Source organism: Nansenia antarctica (genome assembly GCF_963989245.1).
Source record: "Nansenia antarctica genome assembly, chromosome: 16".
Lineage (NCBI taxonomy): Eukaryota > Metazoa > Chordata > Actinopteri > Argentiniformes > Microstomatidae > Nansenia > Nansenia antarctica.
In genome coordinates this window covers 24,480,542-24,497,001 of record NC_137686.1, presented here as the reverse complement: position 1 = coordinate 24,497,001, position 16,460 = coordinate 24,480,542, and the positions used below count along the sequence as shown (strand labels likewise).

General features: G+C 52.0%; 1 protein-coding gene across 1 annotated transcript in view; it reads left to right on the top strand.

The window, feature by feature from the left end:
* Positions 1–16,460, top strand: part of kmt2cb (lysine (K)-specific methyltransferase 2Cb) — a 73,393-nt gene that overhangs the window by 4,697 nt on the left and 52,236 nt on the right. Inside the window, exons 3-11 of the mRNA XM_080547079.1 lie at positions 4,314–4,405; positions 7,409–7,565; positions 8,485–8,709; positions 11,016–11,128; positions 11,647–11,780; positions 12,587–12,749; positions 13,193–13,364; positions 13,920–14,034; positions 16,133–16,308. Coding sequence (XP_080403205.1) covers positions 4,314–4,405; positions 7,409–7,565; positions 8,485–8,709; positions 11,016–11,128; positions 11,647–11,780; positions 12,587–12,749; positions 13,193–13,364; positions 13,920–14,034; positions 16,133–16,308 — 1,347 coding nt within the window. The remainder of the gene's footprint in view (positions 1–4,313; positions 4,406–7,408; positions 7,566–8,484; positions 8,710–11,015; positions 11,129–11,646; positions 11,781–12,586; positions 12,750–13,192; positions 13,365–13,919; positions 14,035–16,132; positions 16,309–16,460) is intronic.

Genomic DNA, 16,460 nt, shown 5'->3' with positions numbered 1-16,460 from the left:
CCCCCGATATAAACACCCACTCAGTGTAGTCGTCGAGTGTATTGTACTTGATTACCATCACATTTTTCGCAGACTCACTTGTTCGGAGCTACTTCGAATCGATGCATTCAATAGGCTAATAATGACAGGGCTGCACAACAGTATAAATACAGGTTGCACAAGCACAAAAACGTTTTATTGTAGGGCTTGGCTTCTTTGTCATTTCCATAGCAACACATAATGCAGCTTAGAGTCCTGCTGTGTAATATGATGCCCACAAGATCCTTAACTCTCTCCTTACTTGCTTGTCTCCTCGATCAATCTTCTTACGCTGTCCCCAGTGAACGATTTAATATCCTATTAGGCTTAGCCAAATAACGACGTGCTCATGCCACGTCTGTAAGATGGCCTGAGACAACCCTGGCCGGCCTGGGTCATCGTTTGTATGTGGGGCAAGGTTGGTGGGAGTGGCAAAACGGGGGGGCAAATGTGTCCCGTTAGCCTTCAAGTCTTGTTGTTGGGCAAGTGATTCAGGGACTGTAAAGGTGTCGATGGTGACAATGAGTGTCAATGGTGATGTGCCATTAGTCCACGCTGGTCATGACTGGCGGTTGAAGAGCTCACTTGGTGCCTCATAAGATGTCACCGTTTTTTAGCTAGCGTCGGGACGGCCGGTCAGGCTGTGGGTATCATCATGCAGTCATGCATCCTTTCCGTTCGCCGACTGACTCACTGCATCAGTTTTCTGGGACACGCTGGCGGTGATGATGGTATAGATCCCCTGGGACGGAGGAGAGGGAAGAATTCATTTGCTACCGTCTCAGGTAGCATCCTTATTAAATGGCGGGGGGAGGTACTTGGTGTATTTACCCTAGATGACTAATTGCGTTGTCTTGGTAAGCAGAGTCGGGGTGCACATGGAAGTAGAAGACTGGTGCTACAGGCAAGCTGAGGAAAAAGGAACCGGTTGTGTTTACCAAACAGTCAATGTTTTGGAACCATATTAGTCGTATGCACGTCCGTCGTCCGCTCTGAGGACCTTGTAGCACTTTTTGTGGTTGTGGGATGCACTGGGATTGTTCAACCAGCCAGCTGAACCGCTCCGCTCCACTCCACTCCGCTGTAATCCACGCCAGGTTTTCATGCCTGCTCCCTCAGAGCTGGGACTACTTACCACAGCATTATTTTCACCCTCTTTCTCTTTTTTTTTTCCCCTCTCTCCCTCTCCTGGTGGTGGAATTGTGGGGATACGTTGCACAGCCAGGGTATGGGGGGTTGGTAGTTCCAGTCTTATAGGGTTTGTCACAGAAAGAAAAGGCTATATTTTCTTTTTTTCACACTGAAACTCGACGCCCTGGGTTTGTTTATTTGCAATTACAGTGAGGTAGCGTCTGCTAAACGGTAACTTAGGTGAACACAGAGGCGACATGGAACTGATCACGGCGTTGTTACTGCATACGATCAAGCTTGTAAATGTAGCCTAGGCCTCTCTGTTTCTTCCTGCTCATTAAGGGAATTAATTTAACGTGATTTAGCCGATGGTAGGTCAGATCAGATGCCTTATCCACATACCCCTCATCTGCAAACACTGGGCACCAGAGCCCCTTCTTAACACCCTCCATCTTCCCTGTCAGACAGGAGAGAGAGAGAGGAGATGTCTGGGAACAATGATGCATTTTTAATCTGCGTTGTCTTATCTACATGCACGCCATCACAGGGATGCTCCTGTGCTCCGAGGTCTTTCCCTGTGAGTGCTGCTTAGAGCTTTGTGGCTAGGCCTATGTAGCCTAGGCCTAGAGATTGTTGTTAGTCAGACTATGTCGGGCCTTGTGGCACACTTGTTATGTGACGGTAGCTGGTGAAAGGGGGAACAAGTCGGCAACCGACCAAATGTTCTGACTTTTATTCTGAAAAATGTAAGTCACCGAATCCATTGCGACTCAATGTTTTGGCTTGTCTAGCGAGTGTGTCATTGATTTTCAGCAACTTTTCAGTAAAACAATGTGTTTTGAATCAATGCTCTTTTTAAAGGTGATTGAAATAAATTAAGTCACCACCCACAAATGAGCTTAAACCTTTTAGGTCCAATTTGTTTACGTTTTTCAGAATAAAAAGTCTGAACATTTGCTCGGTTGCCGACTTGTTCTCCCTTTCACCATCTGTCGGCACCATGACTAGTTGGGTTGAATTAGTTTGATGTGCGGTGCGAATGAGAGCTGGGTAGGAGGTCTAGCATTCTAGATTAGAATGTCTAGGCATTCTGGGTAGAATGTCTAGCCGAAACGAGGAGAGCTCCCCATGCACTCGACGCTGGAGCCTGAGCTCTGTCATTCAGGCTAGCGTTTCAGTCTTCTCGCTTATCTCTAGAGTGGGGAAGTCATTTGGAGGGAGGAGTTGATTTGGCTGGGAGCCGATTGTGATTTCTCTCTCCAGTGGCATCGAAAATTACCCCCCTCGCTCCCCCACCCCCTCCCGCCGCATCCTCCTGACTATCCCCCGAGACACACGCCGCTCTCATTTGGACTGTGCTCACTCTTCCCATTTAGCGGGCTTACTGTGCATGTTGCGGTTTAATTTATGTCCATGACAATTAGCACCTTGGCATGGCGGTTTGTGGGGTTTTCTCTTTTTGTTAACGAAGCTCTCCTACTGGGAGGGACTGTGACGATGACAGATCTCAGTCTCGTGGAGGAATGGGTCTTGTTTATGTTGGTGGTGGTTTGTGTGTGTGTGCGTGCGTGTATGCGTGTGTAGCGCACACATGGGTGCATCGATGTGCTTGTTTGCCCCGTCGTCTGCGGGTTTCTATAAGGAGGAGGACATCGCCTTGGTAACGAGTTTCGACTCGTCACAACGCCGAGTGTCTTTAAATGTGCCCCGGTGTCACGAGGGACGTTCTCCTCATCAAAGGGGATGTATGCTAGAAAGAGAGAGGGGTGAAGAGGGGGCCAAGATGGCGTCTCTGGCGTGCGAGACATACAACACCCGGGGAAAATATGGAAATGAAAATAAAGAGCGAGCAGCGAGGAGAGGGTCACTGGAGCCACTCCACAGGAGGTGGAAATAGGAGTTGGGTCAAACTCTCTCCACGAGACGAGGGTCGCAAATCAAAGCAAATACAGCTGGCCGGCGCTCAGCAGCTTTTAATTCGTCCTCAAATCACTCTGAGCTGGTAGGAAGGAGGACAAGCGATGACAGTTTTTTAAGTTGGTAAAGCTGTTGTGCAGGATTAATTCGAATGTTCAAGTTATTTGGGGGTTAGTCTATAGGCTCCCCAGAGAGACTTGTAATGGGAGGGGATGGGCATGCTGACAATCAAGCCCGACATGCATGCTTACGGTTGTTGCTATGCTGCTATGTGGCTTTTCTGCTACTAGGCCGAATTCACGGCCTGCGTCTATAGGCTGCAGCAACCCACACGTCCCTACCGTGCCTCTCATCCAGATTGATGATAGAATGTTTGTGTGTGGCGTTTTATAAATGACCTGGCTTTTTTTTTGTTACCTAATGCATTCTGCGTTGGCCTTGGAAATGCCGTTCGCCTGTTAGACTTCAATTAGCCGAGGGGTTTTAATGAGTTGTCATTCCGTTTGGGAACGTAAATGATGGGGCTTGGCTTCGGGTTCGTGTGCGGTTCTTTTGAGGAAGTTGTTTAACACGCCTCCTTATTTATGAGGCAGAGTTCATTTGGAATGAAGACATCCCCCGATGACGAGTGACGTGTTTACTTTGTTTTGTTTTGAGATTGTTCAAGGGGCTTCATACAATGAACCCCTTCTGAACTATGATTCCATCAACATCGCTAAAGGAAAATCCAGGCTTATTTTGATCTCGAGAGACCTATCAAAATAAATGATAAATAAATAATATAAATTTTTTTTTTTTAAATCTTGCGGGATTTATCTAAATAAACCTGGATTGTTGACGACAACGTGTTGGCGACGTTGATGGAATACCCCCCCCAGGTTGCTGTCTAACTGTGATGCGTAGTTGTTTGAAATGAAACGCGATGGGAATCGGTCGAAATAGAGGTTGGACTCTTCTCTGGGTCATCCTCACAGTCCCATCTTGCCCGTCTACTGTACCAGCAGAAATCCCCACCCCACTCCCCTACCACCCCACCCCACTCCCCTACCACCCCACTCCACTCCGCCGCCGAGCCCAGCGGCCTGAGTGCCTCCATTAAGAGTCGGTGACAGCTGTGACTATATTTAACTAATTCATGATCAAACTCCACCCCCACCCCCACCCTTCCCGGGGGCCAACCCAGGCAGTAACACTCTCTCACTCTCTTCTCTCACCTCCCTCCACCTCCCCCCTCCCCCTTCTCTCAGGGGGCGCACCAGAGGGAGAGCGGTCGTGGATGAGGAGGACAGCATGGATGGGACCGAGGTAGCGGAGTCAGGGGGTGTCCCTCAGGATACAGGTGAGTCTCCTTCCTCCTCCTCTCCTCTCCTCTCCCCTCTCCTCTCCTCTCCTCTCCTCTCCTCTCCTCTCCTCTCCTCTCCTCTCCTCTCCTCTCCTCTCCTCTCCTCTCTCCTCTCCTGCCCTCTCCTCTCCTCTCCTCTCCTCTCCTCTCCTCTCCTCTCCTCTCCTCTCCTCTCCTCTCTCCTCTCCTGCCCTCTCCTCTCCTCTCCTGCCCTCTCCTGTCCTCTCCTCTCCTCTCCTCTCCTCTCCTCTCCTCTCCTCTCCTCTCCTCTCCTCTCCTCTCCTCTCCTCTCCTCTCCTCTCCTCTACTCTGCTCTCCTCTCCTCTGGTCTGGTTTGGGATGTGATGGATGTCCGTGTGTGGTATGGAGCTTCACCCTACACATCCAGGCTGGGTTAGAGACTACCCCAGAGAAGCCTACCCCAGTCCCGCACGGAGGGAGAGGGAGATGGATGGATGGATGGATGAGCTTTTTTCTTGGCACCCCATGCCTCTCCTTCTGGGCTGTAATTGAAAGGGTTTAACTTGAGCCGTGAAGCTGCAGCTGGGCTACTTTTTTTTTTCTTCTATTTCTCTCTCTTTCCTTCTTTCTCTCTCTCTACCCCCCCTGCCCCCCCCCCCCTCTCTCTCTCTCTCTCTCTCTCTCTCTCTCTCTCTCTCTCTCTCTCTCTCTCTCTCTCTCTCTCTCTCTCTCTTTCCACTCTTCCTGCACTGAGATTGGCATTGAGGTGCAGCGGGAAAGAGCCCAAGGCTAATGCCCTCTAAAAGCTTTTTAAAGTCTCCCCCCCCCCCCCTCCACCATACCCATTTATGTGCTTTTTTATGTGTGTGTGTCACGTCACGCAGAAAGCCTCTAGTTCCCATAGATCTCAGCAGCGCTGTCGTGGTGCTGAGGCGGCTGCCTGTCTGTTTACTCAGCTCCTCTTTACCTTACAGCAGCACAAGGTGGTTTGAGGGGCACTTTTTGGGCTATTCTTTTGATATTAACAATGGATATGTTTTTTTTGTCAATATTCGAGTAATTATTCTGTAAAAAAAAGGAAAGAAATTCTAAGTTTAGTGAAGGCAATTTTTTCTTCTTTTTTTTTCCCCCCCGGCTTTTGTATTCTGATTGTATATTGCATGTTTTACCAAGGGCGCGGTGGGGTGGATTATCGATTATTGATAGGGGTAAATCGTATGGACCTACAGTAGGCTGGATGCAGTGCGAATTGCGAAGATTGCCAGTGCGAAGATTGTGCCGGCGCTCACGCTATAAAAATATTTTCGGTTTATTATGAGACTGGGACAAATTAGACTACGTGTGACAAAATGGGCCGCCACAGTCTAAGGTCACTAATGGAAACACTGCATAGGTCTGTACTTAAAGTCTGCCTTAAAGTCAAGCTTTTTACATGAAAGCCTGAATGCGATGCCAACACACAGAAGGCGCACGACTGGACTACTGGCACAGACCTCCGGCAGGTGTCTTTTAACAGGGAGGTGCAGGTGCCTGGGCCACCGCTGTTGGTCTGTGTAGACTCCCTGCTAACGCTGTAATGACCACGCTCCATCTCTAGGCCTACATGCTGACAAATACGCCAATTTCATTCTTTGTCTCCCTCCTATCCTCCTCCTCCTCTCCCTCCTCCGGTTTACATGGATGATTTGTGGAATGGGAAATAGACATGCTTTACTTACTAGATGTACTCTAACCGGTTAGGAATTACTTTACACGCCAAATGTTAACGTCCCTAGTTAACATCGTCAAGTTCCCAATTCTAAAGATGTTTTTGACAAAAAGATTTTTTGGGCCGATTCAATTGGATATTAAGGATGTTAAAAAATATGTTTTTTGGGGTTTGTTCAAGGCTGTCGAGTTCCCGGTTGTAAAGAACAGGCTGCACAGTCGCTCTATTCTGTCATTGTGCCTCGCATTCCACTAAAAGTGTCAATGGGCTCTGGCTTTCACTCTAGGGTGGCCGGCAGAATTGAATTCACAATAATTCTTTAGTTTCCCCCCCCCCCCCGAAAGTGCTGTTTGTGTGCAGCCGAGGTCAAGAGTAGTCAGCCTATATGGGTAGAAGAGGTCAACTCAGACGTTGTGACATGCCCCCTGTACTAATCCCGTGTTTCACTCTCATTTTTCGTCAACACGCGTTTAACTCCCTCGTACCTTTCCCTTTTATTCTCGTCACCATAGCAACCTTCTCAATAGGTTATTCATACACTGCTGACCCTCAAATCCAAACCCCAGGCCCTGAACATACCTGGGAAAGACCTTTGACACAAAACGGCCCCCCCCCCCGTTTAACCCTCAATTACTCGCAGTGTGACATGTTAAACGTTCATCAAAATAACGAGCCGGGGAGATGGACAGAATGCTCTTAGAGGTCCCCCGGGGGCGGCCCGGCTACGACGTGTCCTAACCCACCCAGAACCACCGAGGCTCCCGGGTCCAACTGTCTACTTATACTTCCATGTTTCAAAGTCGCCTTGTTTAAAAACACGATTTCGTAGGCCGTTAATACAGCGTCATACAGAGTCATGTTTGTAATACATCTGACTAATAGTGTGTTAGTCAGATGTGACTCATTGGTGTTTTTGTCAACATTGTTATTGGTGTGTGTGTGTGTGTGTGTGTGTGTGTGTGTGTGTGTGTGTGTGCGTGCCGTGTGCGCGCGCGTGCGAGCCTCCAGGTTCCCTCTGGGTTTACAGTAATCAGCACTTGAGCATATGGTCTCCATCTTCCCCCACCATCCATCTCTCTAACAAAGGGTGTGTTTTTTGACTCGGGGCAAACTGCCTGGAAGGAGATCAACCTGCCCTCTGTCAGCCTGCATCTGTCAGAAGACTCTCGCTGCATTCCTAATCAGACCTGACGTTTAATTTCTGATCACCTCGGGCCCTAATGCAAATGTACCGACGAGATTTTGTGCTTAGTCATGACTGACTAGATCTGACTGTAAACGTCTGTGTCTGTGTCTCTGTGTGTGTGTGTGTGTGTGTGTGTCTCCATCAGAGACGAAAGCCCAGCCGTTGGAGAGTTTGGAGGTGGTGACCACCGCCGCTGAGGGGCCAGGGGAGGACAAGCCCCCCTCACCCCCCCTCGTCCAGAGCCCTCCGACTGGGGAGACTGAGGGAGCCGTAGCCCCCGCTACCAGAGAAGCCAAAAGCAGGTGAGAGACAGGATGCACTACTCGCCCCTCAAAACTGTGATGGGAAGCGTGTGTGTGTGTGTGTGTGTGTGTGTGTGTGTGTGTGTGTCTGTGTTTGTTTGTGCGTGTCTGTGTTTGTTTGTGTGCGTGTGCATGCTAATGTAAGTTTGTGCACACACGCATCTCTGCCTGCGCATGCTCCTCAAAATGGAGTCATCAGCTGGGAGCGGGACCAGGCCTCGCTTCCTTCCCAGGTGCCAGTCTGTTAAAGGTTGTAATCAATCTCCCGGCCTGACGGCCGCGTCCACGCTGGTGATGGAGGGCAGGCCAGCAGCATCTCCTGGGATCTTATTAACAGCCCCATCTCCGCCTTTAGAAACCTGATAAATATTTACTGCCTGCTTAATTTCCCTCTCAGATTCTCTCTCCCTCACTCACTCTCGGTCCCTCTCTCTCTCTGTGTCTTTCTCTCTGTCTCTCTCGCGGTCTCTCTCTCGCTGTCTCTCTCTCTCTCTCTGTCTCTCTCTCTCTCTCCGCCTCTTTCTCTCTCTCTCTCTCCGTCTCTCTCTGTCTCTCCGTCTCTCTCTCTCCCCCTCTCTCCCCCTCTTTCTCTCTCTCTGTCTCTCTCTCGTTGCTCAAGCAAGCGGTGTTGGCCTGAATGATAGCGGACGGATCTATTGATTGATGGCGTAGATGTTGATAAAACAAAAGCTTCCGCCCCTGCTGTATCGTCAGTCTGGGAGTCGAAAGCAAGGCTGCGCGCCGCCGATATTAGACTGTGTGTCCTGCACGCATGAACGGCCTTGCGCCGATAAAGGCCCCCCTACTAAAGAGACGTAGCCTAATTCACAATTACATGCATGGTACAGTAGCAAAGTCCCATTTGGTGTATCTATAATTAAACACCCTTCTCTCTCTGTGTGTGTGTGTGTTTTTTCAGCGAGCAGCTCTGTGCCTTCTGTCACTGCGGCGGCCGCAGTCTGCTGGGCCAGGGGGACCTGCGAGCGTTCCACGCCACGCCCGGCCTCGACCCGCCACTCTGCCACCGCCGCCGGGGCGAGGGGAAGGGAGGAGGCTCGGCCAGCGACCACCACCACCACCAGGCCAGCGTGGGGAGCGGCGGCGGGGACGGAGAGGCCACCTCAGGACAGAGGGGTGCACACAAGTAAGCAGGGGGACGGGGGACGGTGGGGGGGGGGGGACGCGGCTGTCACAAAGGGTTTGGCCTCCCGTCATTGGCTGGGGCCCGGGAACCCCGGTCCGGGTTCAGTCAAGTCATCTGTGATGACCTCTGTAGCCGTTTAATGAGCGGCACCAAGCGAGAGCTGGCTCACGGCGGCTTTGATGTGCGCAGGGTTGTTATTGTGGAACGGGCCTCTCCGTACGCACTCGCGGATTGGCCCGGGTCGAACAATATGTTGCTGACATATCAACACGGAAAAGAAAGGCTCACCTTTTTTCCCCCTAATGAGACAATATATTGACTGTAAACATTGTAAGCAAATATGGAGGATGGAACGGAACGACGGGGCTGGATTGATGGATTGATTTGAAAGGGAGAACAGGCCGATCTCGAGGCGTCGAGGCTGAGATCTCTTGCCGCGGTCCGTAATCTCTGATCTGCGTTGATATTATTTGGAATATCTTTGAATAATTTGTGTTTGCCTGATGTAAAGAGTAGATTAAGTGCTCCAAACCCCAAGAGACGTGAAGACGTACAGTATGGAAATCTCATGAGTTGAGAGCTTCGAGTATTTAATCCACTCGTGTGTCGGAAGGAGGCACAAAGTATGAATGTTGATGAACCCCACTTAACCTCTCAGCTCGCTCCATTTCCCACGGCGCTAATGTGATGAATTCTCAGAGAGAATTCCATACATTAGCTCGCAACTCTCCAGGGCTGAATTATCACTCGTCTTCCTCGCAGGTCGAATTAGCCTTCCCACCCTGCACGCTACGGTCACATTCGCCACTCCTCTGAGGCTCAATGGATGCTCCCAGTTAGCAGGTCACATTAGCACTCTGTCCTCTTGAAAGCCAAATTAACACTCCGCCCGCTGTGGACCCTGGGCCAGGGTTGACACACGGAGTCTAGGGTCATGTGGGCTCTTGCCTGTGTGTGTGTGTGTGTGTGTGTGTGTGTGTGTTGTACCGTATGTACGTACGTGTGTATGTACGTACGTGTGTGTACGTGCACTGTGCCAACAAAAGGACCCTCCCCGGACTCCTTTGGACAGCTGCCTAATTTGTTTCGGCTCTTTGGAGCCAATCGAGCGTCTCCCTGGGGTCTCAGTGACGTAATGAACAGAGAGAGAGAGAGAGAGAGAGAGAGAGAGAGAGAGAGAGAGAGAGGGGGAGAGAGAGAGGGAGAGAGAGAGAGAGAGCGCAGCGCAGGCCTGGCAGCAGGCCAAGCCTGCCTAAGCATTGTTGTGTTGGAGTTGTGTGATTGGTCATTGGGCCTCGACTCTGCCACGGAGGAGAGGAAGAGAAAGAGAAAGGGAAAAGGCACACAGAGAAAGGGTGGGGAGAAGGAAGGGAGAGAGAGAGAGAGAGAGAGAGAGAGGGGGATTTGGTTTAGAGTGGTTGGGAAAGAGGGGAGGGGGGGGAGGGTTGGGAGAGGGAGAGAAACTGTAGATGTGGGAGAGGGAGGGAGGGAGAGAGAGAACGAGGAAGAGAGAGAGAGAAAGAACATAAACAAAAGGAGAGGTGGTTGGCGGTGGGAGGGGACGGATTACACCGTCCGCCGAGCTCGTGTCAGAGGTGTAGCGATGACAAAGCGATACGCCGCGATCGCGCCGACATCATCCTCAGACCGCCGCTAGTCCCCGTCTCAGTTTAGCCTGTTTGGGGGGGGGGGGCTATGTGTTTACTCAAATCCAGGGGTCTTTTGAGATGTTAATTTCCCCCCTTCTCCACATTTTCCGCACGCTCGCTAACTCCCTCGTCCAGGGCCAGGGACTCTGGGCGACACTTCCTTTTCAGCACATTTTTATAGAGACCGAACAGCCAGCCTCTTGTGTGTGGGCCAAATAAGATGACCCCCTTCCTTCCTCCACACCCCCCCCCCCCCACCCCACCCCACCCCACCCTCCCTCCTAGTGCTCCTAGTTCCCCCCTTTTCTCTTCCCCACCATTTTTCCTGCTCATTCTATCTATCAATCCTCTCAGGCTTTTTAATTCTTCTTCTGCTTTAGTAAAATGACTTCTTCTTCTTCTTCTTCTCCTACGCTTCTTCTTCTCCGTGCCTCCGTTGCGTCTGGGATTGCTTCGCTCTATGCCGCTCCATCTCTTTATCCCTGCTCAACCTGTTCCCTTCATCTTCAATCATCTCCTTCACTAATCTGTACATTCTTCGCTAATCTTGTTTTTCCTCTCCATCTATCCATCTCTCTCTCTCTCTCTTTGTCTCTCTCTCTCTCTCTCTCTCTCTCTCTCTCTCTCTCTCTCTCTCTCTTCCTCCGTCTGTTCCAGTGGAGCTGAGAGCCATGGGGAGGAATCCGACCCGGCCACCAGGTTCTGGGACGAGCTCGCTCACGTCGGCCTCCCTGAGGAGCTGGACGTCCAGTCTCTCTTCGATGAGTCAGGTAAGGCTTCCAGAGACAAGCCTCTCTCCCCCACCCCCCCCCCCACCCCCTCTGAGGTCACCTGTTAGTTGTAGCTGCAGCGACGACTGATGACACCACCCCCCCCCCCCCCCCCCCGATCACAAGTCCCTCAACTCAAACCTGACCTGAAGTAGAATGCGGCTGCCCCATCTACAACGGCTGTTAGTCTGCGATGCCCTGGGTTTGCAAGGGGTGTTGCAATCGATTGACTTTAATCACATACCCTACAACCCCCCGAAAAAAAACCCTGAGGTGTTTCAATTCAATCATTTGTTAATCCTGGCCAGAGGCGCTAGTATCAGCGAATTACCTTTCCACAGTAAAGTGCCCAAAGGGGGGTGGTGGGGGCTCTACATTGTGAGTCCACACCTCGAGATGTGCTGCGCCATGTAGCCTGTATCTAATACTAACCCACACATGACTCTCTCTCTCAGTGCATGACCTCACCTCACACGGTTCTCCCCCCCCCCCCCCTCCCTCTTGTCTTGCGACCGCAGGGCAGTGCTGGGCGCACCACCGCTGCGCGTTGTGGTCTCAGGGCGTGTGCGCGGCGGCGGCGGTGGCGGCCGAGGACGCGGGGGGACAATCGCTGCTCAACGTGGACAGAGCCGTCGACTCAGGGAGCACAGAGGTGAGAACTCCGGGAGGCCCCCCAGTCGTTAGGTAACGCCGTCTCCAGCGAGTGACAGCAGTGGGAAGCCGGGGTGTTTATGAAGATGGGGTGGGTGGGGGTAGGGGTGGGGGGGGGGTGAGGTTGGGGGTGAGTGCTGATGGATCAGGGCTGCCTGGCTGGTAAAGGTCGTCCCTGGCAGCGGGACTCTCTCAGCTGTGAAATGGAAAAGGTCACGCCACTCAGCGGGGCCGCCGCCGCGGCAGTCACGGAGGCTTAGCTTCCTAGCGCTAGCAGCGGCGGTACAGCTCACGGTGCCTCCCCCTGATTGTGTTGGCAGTTGAACACCCCTCCACCCCCCTCCCCTCCACCCCCACCCCCACCCCCCCCCCCGGTCGGCTGAACCGTCAGCATGTCACCCAATTGTTCTCAAGAGTAGTCGCAGTGACGAGTGTGTGCGCTCGGAGATCTGGTGATGAGGGGGAATTTTTGGGGGCACTCCTTCCTTCCCGGCGGGGACGGCGGTGCGTCGGCGGTTAGCGGGCGCTAACCATTGTGTGACAGGGAGATTGCGATCAAGGACCTGAGTGGATGGGTCCTTTCAACGGAAACATGAAAGGCTGCGTGAACCGTGAAACAATGCCCGTCTATGGACAAACTTTACAAAGGTTCCTGTGAAAAGAATCTGTCGTTGCTTTTTGATGTTTTTGCCTGTCACAGTAGGAGCTTATCAGTTTGGCCGTAGATGCCGCAAGTCACTGGGGAATACAACATCTATATCAGTTCTAATCTCACTTCTTTCTCCCGCCCCTGCCTCCCCCCCCCAGCACTGTGCATACTGTAAGCGCCTTGGAGCATCCATCAAGTGCTGTGCTGAAGGATGTGCTGGACTGTACCATTACCCCTGCGCGGGGGCGGCCGGCACCTTTCAGGACATCCGGAGTCTCTCCCTTCTCTGTCCGGATCATATTGAACTGGCCATCCACAGATGTGAGTCCAGCAGGATTGGGGGGGGGGGGGGGGGGGTCATGTACATATCGCTCGCTGCATGGAATATTGAGCGGTGCTGTCACAAGCTTGATTTGATATTTTTAGTATTCCTTACAGCCAAAGATATGCCAACTGAAACTGTTTTTACACTCTCTCACCCACCCCTTCCCTCCCCCCCTCCCCCCACACACTTCCTCCACTCCCTCCTCCTCCTCCTCTCTCTTTCTGTCTGTCCTGTCCCCCCACACACACACGCATCCTCCTCCTCCTCCACCCCCTCCCTCCTCTCTCTCCACCCCCTCCCTCCTCCTCCTCCTCCCTCCTGTCTCTCCACCCGCCTCCTCCCTCCTCTCTCTCCACCCCCTCCCTCCTCCTCCTCTACCACCCCCTCCCTCCCCCTCCCTCCCTCCTCCTCCTCCTCTCCTCCTCCTCCTCCTCCACAGTTCCAGACGAGGCTAACTGTGCGCTGTGTGACAGCCCGGGGGATCTTCCGGACCAGCTCTTCTGCACCAGCTGTGGGCAGCACTACCACGGCATGTGCCTGGACATGGCCGTGACCCCTCTGAGAAGGGCCGGATGGCAGTGCCCCGAGTGCAAGGTCTGCCAGACGTGCAAGTGAGTCACCCCCGCCCCCCCCACCCAGCGCACCCAGCGCCCACACATCTGACCTGCACCACCCGCAATCTCGCCCTCTTCTCTCCTCTCACCTTTTTTCTTTTCCCTCTCTCTCTATCTCTGTGGCCTTTGGGCATAAGTGCAAAAGTGTAGGCTTGGTGTTTTTCTTCCCACCCGCCTCTTGTGGTTTGTGGGTTTGAGGATGTTGCAACCCGAGGCTTCGGTTCGCTAACCTTTCAACTCACAACCCACCGCGCAACCCATGTCAGCTTAAGGTTAATCTGCGATGAGGATTACCATTGAGACCCCTAGAGCTCTGTTTTTTTTTTTTTCTTTCTTTTTCCCCCCCCCCTCAACATTTTAGTAGTATAGTTTATTATTTAACACACCACATGGATATTTCATCTCGCTGTAGTCTGTAAAAAAGTCCAGAAGAATCTCCCGATTGAACCGTTTCACGTTTCCTAAAACGGTTGAGCGGTCAAAGCGTGTCCACACGTCTCACCCCCGCCCCCCCCCCCCCTCTCTCTCTCTCCTCGTTTGGCCCGTGTGTAGGAACCCAGGGGAGGACGATAAGATGCTGGTGTGCGACATGTGCGATAAAGGCTACCACACCTTCTGCCTGCAGCCTGCCATGGACTCCATCCCCACCAACGGCTGGAGATGCCAGGTACGAGACCGGACATTCCAGCTGTCAAACATATAGACTAGGGGTGGGCATCGACGATCGATAATTGATCGATAAGGATCTTGGTCGATCACAAAATAAAACATTTGGTCGATCACAAAAAAAAAAAAAAATTTTTTTTTTTTTTTTTGTGATCGACCAAATGTTTTATTTTGTGATCGACCAAGATCCTTATCGGTCAATTATCGATCGTCGATGCCCACCCCTAATATAGACAACACCGTGTTATAAAGTGTGAGCTGTCCCAGGTCTGTAAGCAGGGATCAGCTCACAGCTCACTGGGGATGTGCAAGAGTTTTGACATTTTCTTTTTTTAACGACTTCAACGGCTTTTAAGCGAAACGAGGAGAAGACCAGAACGATTACCGCTGTTCTTTTTCCACATGGAAGTCCTTCAAAACACACAAAACAAAACAATTCTTCAAAAACAGCGGGGTTTTAAAAACACGCTTAACATTCACTGCTGAGAAACGCAGCCGCCACCACCCCTCGAGAATATGACCTTTTTCCGGTGGTTGGTATCTGTGCTTCCTGTGGTTAAGAAATGACTCACCAGGGCTGCTCTTTTAAAGGCTGCAGTTTAGCCTCGGCCCCCTGCAGCATTTCAGACAATGTGTGCGCGTCTGTCTGCCTGTCTCTGTCTCTGTCTTTGTCTTTGTCTCTGTCTGTCTCTGTCTGTCTGTCTGTCTCTCTGTCTGTGTGTGTGTGTGTGTGTGTCTGCATGTCTGTCTGTGTCTGGCTGCCTGTCTGCCTGTCTGCCTGCCTGTCTGTCTCTGTCTGTCTGTCTCTGTGTGTCTGTCTCTCTGTCTCTGTGTGTGTGCGTGTCTGTCTGTCTCTGTGTGTGTGCGTGTATGCATGTCTGTGTGTCTCTGTGTGTGTGCGTGTATGTCTGTGTGTGTGCGTGTCTGTCTGTCTGTGTGTGTGTGAATGTGTGCATGTCTGTGTGTCTGTCTGTCTGTCTGTCTCTGTTCTGTCTGTCTATCTGTCTGTCTGTCTGTCTGTCTTCCTGTCTGTCTGTGTGCGCCGGGGGAGTCTCACCGCCTGCGGGCCCTTTCCCTCATCCGCTGGCGGGGGGGCAGGTGGCGTGCCAGCTCATCCGGGTGTCTGGTTAGCGCACCCAGCCAGTCAGCTGCGGCGGTCACGCCGAACCGCATTCCGTGGCAGCGGCGGCCGCAGCGCGAGGCGACCAGACAGAGGCGCCAGGTGGTGGAGGAACATCTTCACACTCCACCGTGTCTCATTCTGACTCAGCAGAGGCAGCGGCAACACAGCTCACACGCGCCCCACCCCCCCCATTTTCTCTCTCTCTCTCTCTCTTTCGCTCGCTCGCGCTCTTGTTGTCTTCTCGCTCTCTCGTCCTCTCTCCCCACACTCTCTTTCTCTCTCTCTCTCTCGTTGTGCTCTCCTCTCTCTCTCTCTCCCCTCCCCCTCCCCCTCTCTCTCTCCCCTCCCCCACTCTTGCGGCGGCTGTGTCTCGCCCAGGCACTTTCGTTCTGAGTGGAGCCATCTGAATGACTTGGAAATTAATGGGGAAAAAAAGAGAAGAGAAGAAAAAAAAAAGAATGAGTCATTGCTCCAGTTTGGGTGCCTCTAGCTGAATTTGAATTGAGGGGTCCTCTCTTCTCCTGGTTTTCTCCCAGACCTTGCAGATGCTGTGCAGTGTTGGTCTGCTACTAATGGGTGGCGGTTGTACCGTGCTGCTGAACAGCTCATGTTAGGGATCATTTCAATCCGACAGTCCTTAAGGTTGCAGTGTTTTCTGCAACAGCATCTCTCTAGTTAAGTCTAACCACATTAGGATATAGCCAGGACTGCAAACTTGTCACCTTTTAGCCGTTTTAGACGATTTTACCTCAAAATAGGTCAACAATTTTCATAAATGTTCTTTGTTTTCAAAGAAAAAGGAAATGTTGTCACCTTTTTGGGCCATCACCAGTGCCATCACCAGTTTGGATCCCTGATAGCATAATACTGAAAATCATTGTTCCCATCTATGTAAGCACCTATGCTGTGTGTGTGTGTCTGTGCGCTAATGTTAACATGCCCCCCCCCCCCCATCCCCCCTCGCTCCTTCCCCCAGAACTGTAGAGTGTGTGTCCAGTGTGGAACCAGGACCAGCGGGCAGTGGCACCACACCAGCCTGCTGTGTGAGACCTGCGTCCAACACCAGGACCCCGCCCTGAGCTGCCCTCTCTGTGCCTGCATCCTGGACCCCGAGCACCACAAAGACCTGCTCTCCTGCCACACCTGTAAAAGGTACAGCCAGCCAAGACGCACATCCCAAGATGCATTTCCCCCCTCTGTACAATCGCAAAAGACATCCAACTGTGTATTGTTTTTTAGAGACGTTCACGCTAGCCAGCGAACATTTTCATCTCGCTGTTCCAAGAGGACTCGTGAGTTATTGT